General features: G+C 43.1%; 1 protein-coding gene across 1 annotated transcript in view; it reads left to right on the top strand.

Moving 5' to 3' along the window:
- Positions 1-16288, top strand: part of LOC141106311 (uncharacterized) — a 225141-nt gene that overhangs the window by 50319 nt on the left and 158534 nt on the right. The window contains exon 3 of the mRNA XM_073596983.1: positions 6419-6503. Within this exon, the coding sequence (XP_073453084.1) occupies positions 6419-6503 (85 nt within the window). The remainder of the gene's footprint in view (positions 1-6418; positions 6504-16288) is intronic.

The following is a 16288-nucleotide window of genomic DNA, read 5'->3' as shown; positions in this document are numbered from 1 at the left end:
TAAGGGACTCATCCACACATATATGTTGGTCTTGGGTAAACAACTGGGGGAAGATTTCAGAAAAATTATTTAGTAGTGGCCGAATTTTATAAAGATTATCATAATTTGGGTCATTTCGGGGAGAGCACTGGGTATTATCATTATAGTGTAGGAACCTCATAATGAGATATCTGGTCCTGGGCATTACTGAGGAAAACATGGGCATGTGGTGGATGTGGTGGATGGGGAGGGTTGACCAATATAAACGTAATTCATTTTTTTTGGTTAGTCTCATACAGAATGTGAGGCCCAAAAAAATCTTAAACTCCTCCACTGTTAGGGCTCTCCACTCGTAGGGACGGGCATAATAGGACGTTGGGTTACTTGCTATGAATTGTTGTGCATACAGGTTGCACTGGGCCACAGTTGATGCTAGCATGTCCTCAGTCAAAATTAAGTGGAAAAAAAATCTATCGGGGGGGGGGATTTTCTGTGTCCACCTTGACTCCTGACTGGGCTGTGAAAGGGAGAATGTTAGCTTCTCCTGAATTAGGAGGAAGCCACAAGGGGTTCTGAAGGGAATGGGGAAGGCTGACATGGGACTTAACCCTTTGGGACTGAGGTGACACCCCACTGGTACTTGGCCTTTCTTGCTGAGGCACTGCGGTGCTGGTGGATGGCACTGCGGTGCTTGTGGATGGCACTGCCTCCTCACCAGAACGCATTTGAGATCATCTCTCGTTGGACACGCCGATCGTGGGGTAAATGGCCGCTGTGATTGGCCATTTACCACATACTGTGATTGGCTGTGTCCAAGGGACACGACCAACACAGATTTTCCCTGATGCGCGTCTGCGCGTGGGGAACAGGTAAGCAGGAGGACGTCCATGGATGCCCTCCCAGCAATTAAGCCCCGCGCTGTAGCTGTCTTTTGGCTATAGCACGGGTGGGGAGTGGTTAAGTGTTACTAAACCTACAACAGTAAAATCAGTCTGTACTGTATATGCTTGTTATACTCACTATGGAACATAAGGGGTTAATCCTCTGCATTGTGTAAAAAGGTTATTTTGATCCTGTATGCACAGATGCGCCCCTCCTTCCACTGTTTCCTGATAACACAGTGTCAGGCTGCACATGCTCAGTTTGGTGTGTATTGCTAGAGAGTTTTTTAATTCTTGGGAGAGTGCATATGATCAGCACAGGGCCAATAAGCACTGTCCAGATAGAGTCAGAGGTCTTGCAGTCTCGGAGGGCAATCAGAAAACTCCTCCTACAAGGTTTAACCCCTTGCCGACCAGTGCACGACGATGTACGTCGGCACAATGGCATGGCTGGGCATATTAGCGTACAGGTACGTCCCTTTTAAATTGCGGCATTGTGGACGCACTGCCGTGTACTTGTGACCGCTCCTGCGGACTCTGTCCGCCGGGGGCCCGCGATTGTGTCACGGAGCAGCAGAAAAGGGAGATGCCTATGTAAACGAGGCATTTCCCTGTTCTGCCTAGCAACATGACAGAGATCTACTGCTCCCTGTCATCGGGGAGCAGTGATCTCTGTCATGTTCTAGTGAGACCACCCCCCCACATTTAGAATCACTCCCTCGGACACACTTAACCCCTTGATCGCCCCCTAGTGCTTAACCCCTTCCCTGCTAGTGTCATTTACACAGTAATCAGTGCATTTTTATAGCACTGATCGCTGTATAAATGACTATGGTCCCAAAATAGTGTCAAAATGTCCGCCATAGCAGTCATGATAAAAATCGCAGATCGCCGCCATTACTAATTAAAAAAAAAATAATAATAAAAATGCCATAAATCTATCCCCTATTTTGTAGATGCTATAACTTTTGCGCAAAACAATCAATATATGCTTATTGCGATATTTTTTGGAAAAAAAAAAAAAAAATGTAAAAGAATACATATCGGCCTAAACTGAGAAAGAAATTTTGTTTTTTTATATTTTTTGGGGATATTTATTATAGTAAAAAATATTTGTTCTTTTTTTTTTTTTTTTTCAAAATCGTTGCTCTTTTTGTTTATAGCGCAAAAGAAAGCTCTATTTGTGGGGAAAAAAAGTGCATTAATTTTGTTTGGGTGCAAAACGTTGCACAACCGTGCAGTTGTCAGTTAAAGCGACGCAGTGCTGTATGCTTGGCTGAACAGTGCTAGAAGTCACAAGACCGCTCTAACTGCTGATGAGAAAATGCATTTAGTAGTTTTTATTTACTAAAATAATTGCATTTCCATGTTCTGTGTATTGTGGGAGACCAGATGTAGTAAATGCAGGGTTCTGGGTTTAGTAACACTTTAATCAATGCTCAGGCCTTTTTTTCAGGTTCAGGAGATGCATTATCATGAAAATAATTATACTACTCTAATGCCTCGTTTCCACTGATCGGTTCGGTTCGGTACGGTACGCTATTTTGGGTGTTTCCATTATGAAAGTGGCCCATACAACCGAACCGTTCCATTCAGGGTCCTGCTTCAGATGTGGGGCCATAGAAAATGGAACGGTTCGGTTAGGGCGGAGCTACGATACATTCCACTGATTGGCTGACAGAGAACCCTCTGCTGTGCTATGCTGAGGCATTTTCTCTAAACCCTGTATGGCCCCTTGTGGTCCCACTTGCAGTGGAAACGCTCACCAGAATAGACCGGACCATTCTAGGCCATTCAAACTGTACCGACCCGAACCCATCCGCTCAGTGGAAACAAGGCATAACGTCATCTATTATTGTCCCTCCCTATCCACATCCCAAACTCCTTCCTGAATTCAGTCAAAAGCACATTTCTAAAATTCATATGGGCCCATAAAACTGCAAGGCCTAAGTGCTGTTCTGTGATTGCATTGCTCTACCTGACATTTTTCAGTACCAAACAGCCTGTTGCATGACCAGAATTATAGACCGGTGCTGACATGGCCCCATAAAACAATGAGTTACAATTGAACAGGAAATGACAAGCATCCCTCTCTCGATCGTACCATGATGCCCTTGCAACATCCTGCTTGAGCTCAAAGCTTAACCCACCATTGGAACAACCTGGGCGGTATGCCAACGACCCTTGACATCCCCTAATGACATTTGGCTTCAATAAAAACACTTGGGTATACAGACTCTCTAATGCACTTGCTGATCAATTTCCCACCACCTGATTATACACCATACACACTTTTCCATGTGAGAAAGAGACCTAAAAATACAACAGTCGGTGGAGCAAAGAGATCAGATTTTATTTCATACACCTAAAAACCTCCATATGTATTAGGTACTAAGAGTCTGGCTTCAAACTCCTCACCCGCTGGTACAGAATATTACACTTTTTGGAGATGTGATCAAATAAAGGGTGACATACTCCACCTATTCTGGTAATGCAGTGTTCATAAACCATTTTTCTTATTCCTTACAATGTTATACCAAGAAAAACACATGAAAGCTGTCCACCCTTGTGATCAACACGGCCAGAAGATACATACCTTTCTCTCGATCTGGCTAATCAAAATTAACAAAATCTGCTACGTGAAGGATCTAACTTCCTCGTACAACAAAACTCATGAATTCTGGAAGACCTAGTTCTCGCTGATCAATTTTACAACCCCTACCAAGTATGAAGCTTTTCTTTACAATGTCCCTCCACAACTCTCGTAATGCTCTGTTACTGGTGCAGGCCTGATTGCAACAGGTGCATTGTGGTCAGGGGCTGGAGGTGAAGAACCCTTGTTTATCTGCCCAAACATCTTCCCAAGTAGCATCAAGTGATTTTCTGGACTCCTTCACCCCCTCCCTTTCCCTTACAGTTTAGACCCCTATATCCTTATTTACACTTGCTGACCCCTTTCTTATCTAGTTGTTTAAAATTCAAGCACTGGAATGCACTTTATGAACCTCATCTGTTTGCGAACTGGAATATCTATGAGTACAATTTGTAAAGGTCTTAATGTATTTGACCTGACTAATTTGTCTACTGTGTTGCTTGAACATTTTGTCTATTCCTTGTGAATATGTTTTTTTAAAAAAATAAAGAATATCAATGTACAGTATCCCACAAAAATGAGTACACCCCTCACATTTTTGAAAATATTTTATTATCTTTTCCTTTGACAACACTGAAGAAATAACACTTTGCTACAATGTAAAGTAGTGAGTGTATAACAGTGTAAATTTGCTGTCCCTTCAAAATAACTCAACACACAACCATTAATGAATATGAGATACAACAGTCACATTAAACAAACAAATGTGAAAAGACACATAATATTAAAGCGGCGCTCCTGTCAAATTGCTGAGAATTGACACAATTGCATATAGGGTAAATGCACATAAAGTCGCTAAACATTAAATCGCAGATCTGACAAGTGGATAAACGTGAAGGTAAAGTTCGTGGCTAGCTTCATAAGTGAATAAAGAAGTGGAGATGGCTGGAAAGTGCACCAGTCACCGTATTCAAACCCGTGCTCCACACGCCCCTCTGGGGTTCAAACTCACCACAAAGTTGCAGATAATAAGCATTCACGATCTCCAACTGATTAACTGCTGGGCCGGCTTGGAAATCCACATCATCAGCTTATATAAGGAAAAAAAGATAGGCTCCACAGTAGTAGTACTATTTTCCAAAGGTTTTATTAAAGATGTGTGTTGTCCAAGTTGTGTAAAAAAAAAGCCTTCCTGTTTCACATAACTGCCGTCAATATCCTCTCATCCAGTGACTTGGTGTCAGGTTTCCAAGCTGACAGTGTTCAGCCAAAGGAACGGAAATGGATCGGAAATGCCAAAAAGCCGTGCGGGAGACACTGTGAACAAGTGAGCCACTCAGTGCAAATCCTTCCCAAAGACTATGCTGGACATTAGAGCGCAGTATATGTAGCTCTATTCAATACGCCATGAGATTGTTCCCTGATCGATTTCATCTTTCCGATTTTATCAAAGGGGTTAATGTCTAAACCGCTGCCAACAAAAGTGAGTACACCCCTATGTGAAAATGTCCAAATTGGGCCCAAAGTGTCAATATTTTGTGTGGCCACCATTATTTTCCAGCACTGCCTTAACCCTCTTGGGCATGGAGTTCACCAGAGCTTCCCAGGTTGCCGCTGGGGTCCTCTTGCACTTCTCCATGACGACATCACAGAGTTGGTGGATGTTAGAGACCTTGAGCTCCTCCACTTTCCTTTGAGGATGCCCCGCAGATGCTAAATAGGGTTTAGGTCTGGAGACATGCTTGGTCAGTCCATCACCTTTACCCTTAGCTTCTTTAGCAAGACAGTGGTCGTCTTGGAGGTGTGTTTGGGGTCGTCATAATGTTGGAATACTGCCCTGCGGCCCAGTCTCTGAAGGGAGGGGATCATGCTCTGCTTCAGTATTTCACAATACATGTTGGCATTAATGGTTCCCTTAATGAACTGTAGCCTCCCCCCCAGTGTCAGCAGCACTCATGCAGCCCCAGACCATGACACTCCCACCACCATGCTTGACCATGCCTGTAAGCAAGAAACACTTGTCTTTGTACTCCTCACCTGGTTGCCACCACACACGCTTGACGCCATCTGAACTAAATAAGTTTATCTTGGTCTCGTCAGACCGCAGGGCATGGTTCCAGTAGTCTATGCCCTTAGTCTGCTTGTCTTCAGCAAGCTGTTTGTGCGCTTTCTTATGCATCATCTTTATAAGAGGCTTCCTTTTGGGACAACAGCCACACAGACCAATTTGATGCACTGTGCGGCATATGGTCTGAGCACTGACCCCCACCCCTTCATCCTCTGCAGCAATGCTGGCAGCACTCATACGTCTATTTCCCAAAGGCAACCTCTGGAGAGCACGTGCACTCGTTTGGTCGAACGTGGTGAGGCCTGTTCTGAGTGGAAAACCTGTCCTGTTAAACCGCTGTATGGTCTTGGCCACCGTTCTGCTGCTCAGTTTCAGGGTCTTGGCAATCTTCTTATAGCCTGGGCCATCTTTATGTAGAGCAACAATTCTTTTTTTCAGATCCTCAGAGATCTTTGCCATGAGGCATGTTGAACTTCCAGTGACCAGTATGAGAGCGTGAAAGTGATCGCACCAAATTTAACATACCTGCTCCCCATTCACACCCCAATGAGACCTTGTAACACGAACGAGTCACATGACACCGGGGATGAAATATGGCTAATTGGGCCCAATTTCGACATTTTCACTTGGGGGTGTACTCACTTTTGTTGCCAGCGGTTTAGACATTAATGGCGGTGTTGAGTTCTTTTGAGGGGGCAGCAAATTTACACTGTTATACAAGCTGTACACTCACTACTTTACATTGTAGCAAAGTGTAATTTCTTCAGTGTTGTCACATGAAAAGATATAATAAAATATTTGCAAAAATGTTAGGGGTGTATTGACTTTTGAGAGATACTGTATGTATAGAAAAAATACAGTTTAATATTACTTTTTTTTTGTTTTATTTGTGCTCAGATTGAAGATCCGTGCATTGTGAATATTAAGCAGGAGGGAGACACACACATTAAGCAGGAAGAAGATCCTATAGTTATTACCGCATGTAAGTAACCGAGTAAAATCTGCCTGCATTTCAGATTGTGGAAACTGCTGCTTAGTTGCTGATATGATTAAAATAGCATGAAAGGCTCCATTAGCCATTGACTTTGCCACGTTCACATTTGGTGCAAAAATAAAAAAATGCATAATGTACTTCACACCAATTAAAAATGTCGTCAGGCTCTTGAAACAGGACTGGCTGCTTTTTTTTTTTTTTTTTTTTTTAAAGCATCCCATCACGAAGTTTCAGAGAGACTGATGTTTAAACTCATTCTTTTATGGGACCACTGTATAGGGGTGCACCGAATGGGTTTTTTTGGTGCCGAAACCAATACCGAAAATGACTGTTCTAAAAAAATTTTTATATATTTTAACCACTTCAGCCCCGGAAGGATTTACCCCCTTCCTGACCAGAGCACTTTTTACAATTTGGCACTGCGTCGCTTTAACTGCTAATTGCGCGGTCATGCAATGCTGTACCCAAACTAAATTTGTGTCCTTTTCTTCCCACAAATAGAGCTTTCTTTTGATGGTATTTGATCACCTCTGCGGTTTTTATTTTTTTTTAAACGGAAAAAATTTTGAAAAAAAATGATATTTTCTACTTTTTGTTATAAAAAAAATCCAGTAAACTCAATTTTAGTCATACATTTAGGCCAAAATGTATTCGGCCACATGTCTTTGGTAAAAAAAATTTCAATAAGCGTATATTTATTGGTTTGCGCAAAAGTTATAGCGTCTACAAACTAGGGTACATTTTCTGGAATTTACACAGCTTTTAGTTTATGACTGCCTATGTCATGTGCTAAAATGGCAGGGAAGTATAACCCCCCCCCCCCTCGCCCCAATGACCCCATTTTGGAAAGTAGACACCCCAAGGAAATTGCTGAGAGGCATGTTGAGCCCATTGAATATTATTTTATTTTTTTTGTCCCAAGTGATTGAATAATGACAAAAAAAAAAATTTACAAAAAATTGTCGCTAAATGATATATTGCTCACACAGGCCATGGGCATATGTGGAATTGCACCCCAAAATACATTCAGCTGCTTCTCCTGAGTACGGGGATACCACATGTGTGAGACTTTTTGGGAGCCTAGCCGCGTACGGGGCCCCGAAAACAAATCGCTGCCTTCAGGATTTCCAAGGGTGTAAATTTTTGATTTCGCTCCTCACTACCTATCACAGTTTTGAAGGCCATAAAATGCCCAGATGGCACAAACCCCCCCCCCCCCCCAAATGACCCCATTTTGGAAAGTAGACACCCCAAGCTATTTGCTGAGAGGCATGTTGAGTCCATGGAATATTTTATATTTTGACACAAGTTGCGGGAAAGTGACAATTTTTTTTTTTAATTAATTTTTTTTTGCACAAGTTGTCACTAAATGATATATTACTCACACAAGCCATGGGCATATGTGGAATTGCCCCCCAAAATACATTTAGCTGCTTCTCCTGAGTATGGGGATACCACATGTGTGGGACTTTTTGGGAGCCTAGCCGCGTACGGGGCCCTGAAAACCAATCACCGCCTTCAGGATTTCTAAGGGTGTAAATTTTTTATTTCACTCTTCACTGCTTATCACAGTTTCGGAGGCCATGGAATGCCCAGGTGGCACAACCCCCCCGCTCTCATTTGTTTTTGAAATTGAAGAAAGACAAGAAAAAAAGTTTTTTTTTTTTCTTTTTTCAATTTTTAAAACTTTGTGACAAAAAGTGAGGTCTGCAAAATACTCACTATACCTCTCAGCAAATAGCTTGGGGTGTCTACTTTCCAAAATAGGGTCATTTGGGGGGGGGGGGGGTTTGTGCCACCTGGGCATTCCAGGGCCTCCGAAACTGTGATAGGCAGTGAAGAGTGAAATAAAAAATTTACGCCCTTAGAAAGCCTGAAGGCAGTGCTTGGTTTTCGGGGGTCCGTACGCGGCTAGGCTCCCAAAAAGTCTCACACGTGGTATCACCGTACTCAGGAGAAGCAACAGAATGTATTTTGGGGTGCAATTTCACATATTCCCATGGCATGTTTGAGCAATATATCATTTAGTGACAACTTTGTGCAAAAAAAAAAAATTGTCTTTTTCCCGCAACTTGTGTCACAATATAAAATATTCAATAGACTCGACATGCCTCTCAGCAAATAGCTTGGGGTGTCTACTTTCCAAAATGGGGTAATTTGGGGGGGTTTAAACTGTCCTGGCATTTTATGCACAACATTTAGAAGCTTATGTCACACATCACCCACTCTTCTAACCACTTGAAGACAAAGCCCTTTCTGACACTTTTTGTTGACATGAAAAAATTAATTTTTTTTTACAATAAAATTACTTTGAACCCCCAAACATTATATATTTTTTAAAGCAAATGCCCTACAGATTAAAATGGTGGGTGTTTCTTTTTTTTTTTTTTTTTTTTTTTTTTCACACTGTATTTGCGCAGCGATATTTTTCAAACGCATTTTTTGGGGAAAAAAACACACTTTTTTCAATTGTAATGCACTAAAACACACTATATTGCCCAAATGTTTGATGAAATAAAAAAGATGATCTTAGGCCGAGTACATGGATACCAAACATGACATGCTTAAAAATTGCGCACAAACGTGCAGTGGCAACAAAATAAATACATTTTTAAAAGCCTTTACAGGTTACCACTTTAGATTTACAAGGAGGTCTACTGCTAAAATTACTGCCCTCGATCTGACCTTCGCGGTGATACCTCACATGCATGGTGCAATTGCGGTTTACATTTGACGCCATACCGACGCTTGCGTTCGCCTTAGCGTGAGAGCAGGGGGGGACAGGGGTGCTTTTTTTTTTTTTTTCCCCTTTATTATTATTTTGCTTCTTTATCTTCTTTTTAAACTGTTCCTTTCATATATATATATTTTTTTTTTTATCATTTTTATTGTTATCTCAGGGAATGTAAATATCCCCTATGATAGCAATAGGTAGTGACAGGTACTCTTTTTTTGAAAAAATTGGGGTCTATTAGACCCTAGATCTCTCCTCTGCCCTCAAAGCATCTGACCACACCAAGATCGGTGTGATAAAATGCTTTCCCAATTTCCCAATGGCACTGTTTACATCCGGCGAAATCTAAGTCATGAAATGCTCGTAGCTTCCGGTTTCTTAGGGCATAGAGATGTTTGGAGCCACTCTGGTCTCTGATCAGCTCTATGGTCAGCTGGCTGAATCACCGGCTGCATTCTCAGGTTCCCTGTTGAGACAGGAGAGCCAGAGAAAAACACGGAAGACGGTGGGGGGGGGGGGGGGGCGCATTCCCTCCCACTGCTTGTAAAAGCAGTCTAGAGGCTAATTAGCCACTAGGATTGCTTTTACATGAAAGCCGACCACTGGCTGAAAAAAGATGATACCTAAACCTGCAGGCATCATTCTGGTATAACCACTCAAAGTCTTGAATGGCGTACCTGAAGACAAAAAAATGGTTAACAATAAAACACCATAAACGGTAAAGTATAAAAAATTGCATACCTGAAAAGCAAACATGATAAAACATAATAACAATAAAACATTGCAGAATAGAATACAGTAAAAAAGAGCAGAACAATAGAGAGAGAACAATGAAACGACAACTATTTTTTTTTTTTATTTCATATATTTTTTTTGTGGGGTTTTTTTTTTTTTTTTTTTCTTTTACACTTTTTTTTTGTAACTTTAACTTTTATAACTGTAACCGGTTCCAGGTTCGGGTCTCTCAAAATGCGATGGCATCTTGGGAGACCCTGTGAAAGTGTGCCTAGTCTGTGCAATGCTGTACCCTACGCTAATACTCAACTAGTGAATGGTAGCGTTCAAAACATTCACCAATGCAAAGACCAGGATTGTCAGGACAGGAGGGACAATAATAGTGGGCGTCACACCTATATCCGCACTTGCTGCAGACACGACATCTTTTCTGGGGGGTTCGTTGGATAGGGGTACTCGGGAGGACATAAAAATGCCTCTCATGCAGCCGAACGGCATTTGGTTGGGGATGTGAATGGGGGAAGTACGGGTGCTGCAGAAGCGTTGGGTTTCCAATTAGGATTGGCAAATGCAGCAAGAAGGGCACTATGGGCACGACGGGCCTGTTTGTCGTCTTCTTGGTGGCAGCGGGACACTACTGGTGCTTGCCACCTCACCATCTTGAACTGCACTTATGGGACTCGCCACGTCACCAAGTGTTACTGCAGTGCTGGTTTGACTATGACTGGGGTGTACTAGGCCGCTGGTGCTTGCCAGTTCACCAAAACGCTGTAAAAAAAACTGTTAGCAATCGCAGGGATCAGGCCTGACTCTGCAAACGCTGCAGTTATGTGTTTAGTGTTTTGTGACAGTGATCGATCGATACTGCACTTGGGTGAGCTGGGCTGGGCTGGGCTGGGCTGGGCCGGGCAAAATGCAGGTGCTAGCAGGTATCTGGGCTGATCCCGCTAACACTGCATTTTTGGGAACCCTAAACTGCTGGGGACGCTAGTATAGATTTGATCGGATCAGATATTGATCCGTTCAGATACTATACCACTAAGGGAGGCGTATGCTGCGTGCGTGGGTGTTAGCGGTACTGCCGCTAACCTGATGCTGCCAGGGGCGACGCATATCACTGCCGGGCAATCAGGGGGCTAAACCTTTATTCGGTAATAAACGGCGGGTGCCCTGACACTATATAAAAAATAAACGAACTAACCAGCGTCAACCATAACAGTTATACGGTGATCACTGGTGAAAGGGTTAACTAGGGGGCAATCAAGGGGTTAAAACCTTTATTAGGTAGTATATGGGGGTCCCTGACGCTATAAAACTCTGACGGCGAACCTATATATTTACCTCCCTAACTAGCGTCACCAGTGACACCAATACAGCGATCAGAAAAATGATCGCTTAGTGACACTGGCCACGGGGGGGGTGATCAAGGGGTTAAAACTTTATATGGGGGGGTTAGGGGGGTACCCTAGACCTAAAGGGGGCTAACACTAACTGCCCTACCACACTAACTGTCACAAACTGACACCAATGCAGTAATCAGAAAAAAAAAACTGCTTGGTGTCAGTGTGACGGGGGGGGGGGGGGGGTGTAATTTGTGCCTGGCATGTTCTACTGTATGAAAACTGAAGGTATACAGGTTCAAAAAACTTCGCCCCAGGCCTGTATTTCCACCTCTGCGCTATAATTCAAATGTCAGAACCCTATCGGAGCTGCCACTTTATAAAAAAGTATATAAAGACTGAATTCACCAAGGGAAAATTAAAGATGAATAGTGGCGCTGATCCCCAGGTGGTGGGGAAATGTAGAACACTCCTATACAGCCAGTGAACTGGGTATGGATGTGTACTAGATGATACACTCTAATGAATCAATTACTACTAAATGAGGAAAATAAATATTATTGCCCAAAATTATATATCTGAGCTAATGAACTGCAAACAGAATTAATTAATGTATATATACAAATCACCCTGTGAGAGTGGTACCAGATATATATATCCAAAAAAACTCTATGAATACTGAAAAGAAAAATGCAGCAACCAAAAAATGTGTACTGAATAGTCCCAATAAATCGTGAAACAAAAAATATAGAAAGTCCAAAAGAAAAGTCCAACAGAAGTGAAGGTGACTCCAAAAACTGCTCAGCTGCGTCACAAACCATCCACCACACCTCTGTGACGTGATTCCACTCCCTTCTGAAATTCAAACTCACTAGCTATTAAGGCCTCTCACTCTTGTGTTTGGCCTGACAGAGCCTCTAACCCACTATCATGGGGGTCAGCATGCGAGCATGATGTCAGCCAGAGAGAGCCGGCCGGTCACGCGATTGCGGGGAACCGCTGTGAAATCCGGTAAAGGAGGAAATCGTTTGATCTATGGAGCAGTGGATGTGTATGCTCGCATGCTGACCCCCATGATAGTGGGTTAAAGGCTCTGTCAGGCCAAACACAAGAGTGAGAGGCCTTAATAGCTAGTGAGTTTGAATTTCAGAAGGGAGTGGAATCGCGTCACAGAGGTGTGGTGGATGGTTTGTGACGCAGCTGAGCAGTTTTTGGAGTCACCTTCACTTCTGTTGGACTTTTCTTTTGGACTTTCTATATTTTTTGTTTCACGATTTATTGGGACTATTCAGTACACATTTTTTGGTTGCTGCATTTTTCTTTTCAGTATTCATAGAGTTTTTTTGGATATATATATCTGGTACCACTCTCACAGGGTGATTTGTATATATACATTAATTAATTCTGTTTGCAGTTCATTAGCTCAGATATATAATTTTGGGCAATAATATTTATTTTCCTCATTTAGTAGTAATTTATTCATTAGAGTGTATCATCTAGTACACATCCATACCCAGTTCACTGGCTGTATAGGAGTGTTCTACATTTCCCCACCACCTGGGGATCAGCGCCACTATTCATCTTTAATTTTCCCTTGGTGAATTCAGTCTTTATGTTCTACTGTATGTGTGTGTGTTACACTCACATTGATGTCTTCTCTCCTCGGCGCCGGAACGGAAAATACCGAGCCGAGGAGAGATGACATCACTTCCTCTGCTGCTGTTTACTATACAGCAGCAGAGGAATGATCTCATTGGCCAGGAGTGATCGTGAGGGGGGGCCACGAATGGATGGCCTCCCCCTCACCTCCGATCGCCGGGGGAGAAATGCCGACCGCCTCGAGCACCGGGGGGGGGTCCGATCGGACCCCTCGCCCGCGGGAGGCGGATCACGTACGTGATTCTGCCTGCCCGTGCCATTCTGCCTACGTATATCGTCGTGAGGCGGTCGGCAAGTGGTTAAATGTATACATTTTTATATAACATCTTGCTAATAGTATTAGCAAAATTTCCATGCAGTGCGCCTCTAGCAGATCTGATGCAGGAGATGGTCAGAGACTGCAGACATGGTACAGGAGATGGTCAGAGACTGCAGACATGGTACCGGAGATCAATGCAGCCTCACCCGTGCCCGTCATACAGCCCACGTGTGCCCATAAGATGCAGCCTCACCTGTGCTCGTCATGTAGCCTGCCAGTTCCTGAATCAGAGAGGTGATCTCCGTGTATCACGGAGCTGCATTTGAATTGCCCGGGTCGCAGTAACAATGTCCCGCCTCCTGTAATCACGTCGCACTGATTCAATGTCCCACCATTGGATCAGTGTGCCGTCTGTCACAGGAGGCGGGACATTGTTACTGTGGTCTGTGTAGTTAAGCTCCGTGACACACGGAGATCGCGGCAAGGAGGGAGGGAGGGGAGAGGAGGAGGAGGAGGAAGAAGAAAAGAGAGCAGAGGACTGCGCCACACCAGAAGGACATCCCCGTAATGGGCCGCACCAGGGACGGGACCCCACCCCCGTTTTCGGCGCCGTTATCGGCGAGATTTCCTTTTCGCCATTTTGTCGAAAAGGCTATTTTTGGCTGATATGTTTCGGGGGCCGAAATTTCGGCGCATCCCTAACACTGTGTATAACATCTTGTATATAAATGTCCTCTATTTATATTATTATTATTATTATTATTATTATTTTATAATAAAATAGAGATGCAAATAAAGCAAGCGTGCCACTCCAACCAGAGAACTTCTTTTGCACAAGAATGCAGTTCTCAAAAGTGCTTTAATTGATTTGATGTAGATTAAATGTTGGCAATCATGTTTTGGGGCGTTATAGATTGCCTTCATCCGAGCTTTATAAAAAACAAACTCTGAGCCATATTTGGATATATGATTTTGTTCTGTTAGGCCAGTTGCACACGGGTGCAATAATTTACTGATATTTACTCAGGAACTTGTCGACAAAGTCCGTGTGTAAAGACCTGGGTAATGTTAAGTATAGGAGAGTACAGATGCCTAAGCTTATAGAGGAGTACAGTTCTTCATTGTTAGTGTCATAATACATAGTTACATCTAGTTCACCCAATAAAAATCATACAATCCCATATACACAATTCTATACCCACAGTTGATCCAGATGGAGGCAAAAAACCCCAGCCAAGCATGTTCCAATTTGCTACAGCAGGGGAAAAAATCCCTTCCTGGTCCCTCGGGAGGCAATGGGATAATCCCTGGATCAACTTTACTTATAAATGTTAGTACCCAGTTATATTATATTACATTTAGGAAAGAATCCAGGCCTTTTTTAAAGCAATCTACTGAGAAGGCAGAACCACCTCTTGAGGGAGTCTATTCCACATTTTCACAGCTCTTGCTGTAAAGAAACCTTTCCGTATTTGGGGATGAAATCTTTTTTCCTCTGGATGTAAAGAGTGCCCCCTTGTCCTCTGTGATGACCTTAATGTGAATAACAACACCACATTCACTATATGGACCTCATGCATTTGTACATGTTGGTCCTATCCCCCCTAAATCTCCTCCTCGCCTTAAAGTGGTGTTCCGGACAAAATTATACTTTTTTAAATAAAAATACCCCTATAATACACAAGCTTAATGTATTCTAGTAAAGTTAGTCTGTAAACTAAGGTCTGTTTTGTTAGTTTATAGCAGTAGTTTGTTATTGTGACAGACCTAGCCGGGAGAGAGACTTTTGGAGGGGACTGTATGCTAGCCTCTTGCCGATCGATCGGGGGCCCTTGCATTTGGGGGGGAACGATGCTCTTTGTGAGCTGTATGCCTGGGGACCCTTGAGGTGGTATTACTGTGGATTCGGGTCCTGGTCCCCCAGGACACACAGACTCTGGGGACCCTGGATTTGCCATATTGGAATAGTGGCTGATTCATAATGCTGGGACAGATACTGTTAGGAGATGCTGATGTAAATTCCAACACCTGTCTGTCTATTGTCTGCTAAAATGTGTATTGTAATTAAGTCTACTATGGGATCTAAGAGTCATTAGATCCCCATTGTTATTTGTGTTAATTAACTCTGCTATTGTGTGAAGAAGAGTCTATGTTGATTATGATAATATTGATTGGATTTTCTGAACTACAAGACGGCCAGTCTGGCCTAACGGTCATGTCTGAGTCATCTAGGCTGTCTAAAGGGATTAGTTAATTAGCTCATGTTAATTAGGTTAACTGGGTTACAGCTGTATTGTTAGAGTAATATGAGCAGGAGGTATGCACCTCCACTTTGAGTGTATAAAAGCCTGTATTTTGCAATAAAAGAGATTCCTGGTTGAACTTACATACAGCCTGCCTGGTGTTTGTTCTGAGCTATCACAACTGGACTAGAACGGCACAGAGCTGTAGTTCTAATCCCGGAGCATTGGATGACCGAACCATCAGATATTGCAATCTGATTCAATAGCTGCAGAGGAGTGTCGAGAGAGTGGAACCGAGCGAGCAAGGGGCAAGTTACAGTTTTTTTATAAACTTACAGCAGGCCGTGGCCATCTTAAGTGTGGGCATCTGAAGCCAGACTGTATTTCTTCCTGGATCTCATCCTTGCAGATCTCGCACATGCTCAGTGCAGCACAAGCAGTGTAATAGGTTTCAGGTCAGGTTTCCATAGCAACGGCAGTGTCAGAGGAAGTTGCCACCCCTTCCCAGAAGGCATTGCAAACAGGAAATGATGCGATGGGCCGCGGCCAGGGAGGCGGAAGTGAAAAATGAATACAGCAGATATACAGTAAGTGCTGTGAAAATTTTTTTTAAATTATCCAATTCGTTTACACTGCACAGTTTAGTGAGGGATGCTGAAGAGTTGTAAAAGTGGGTGGAACTCCAGTTTAAGAGAGACCTAATTCAGTTCCACTAATCTTTCCTCATAGCTGAGCTCCTCCATGCCTCTTATCAGTTTGGTTGCCCTTCTCTGCACTTTTCCGCAGTTCCCCCGATATCCTTA

This window comes from Aquarana catesbeiana, linkage group LG08 (genome assembly GCF_042186555.1).
Source record: "Aquarana catesbeiana isolate 2022-GZ linkage group LG08, ASM4218655v1, whole genome shotgun sequence".
In the NCBI taxonomy this organism is placed as follows: domain Eukaryota; kingdom Metazoa; phylum Chordata; class Amphibia; order Anura; family Ranidae; genus Aquarana; species Aquarana catesbeiana.
Note: the sequence above shows the minus strand (reverse complement) of the source record. Positions and strands in the feature narration are given on the sequence as shown.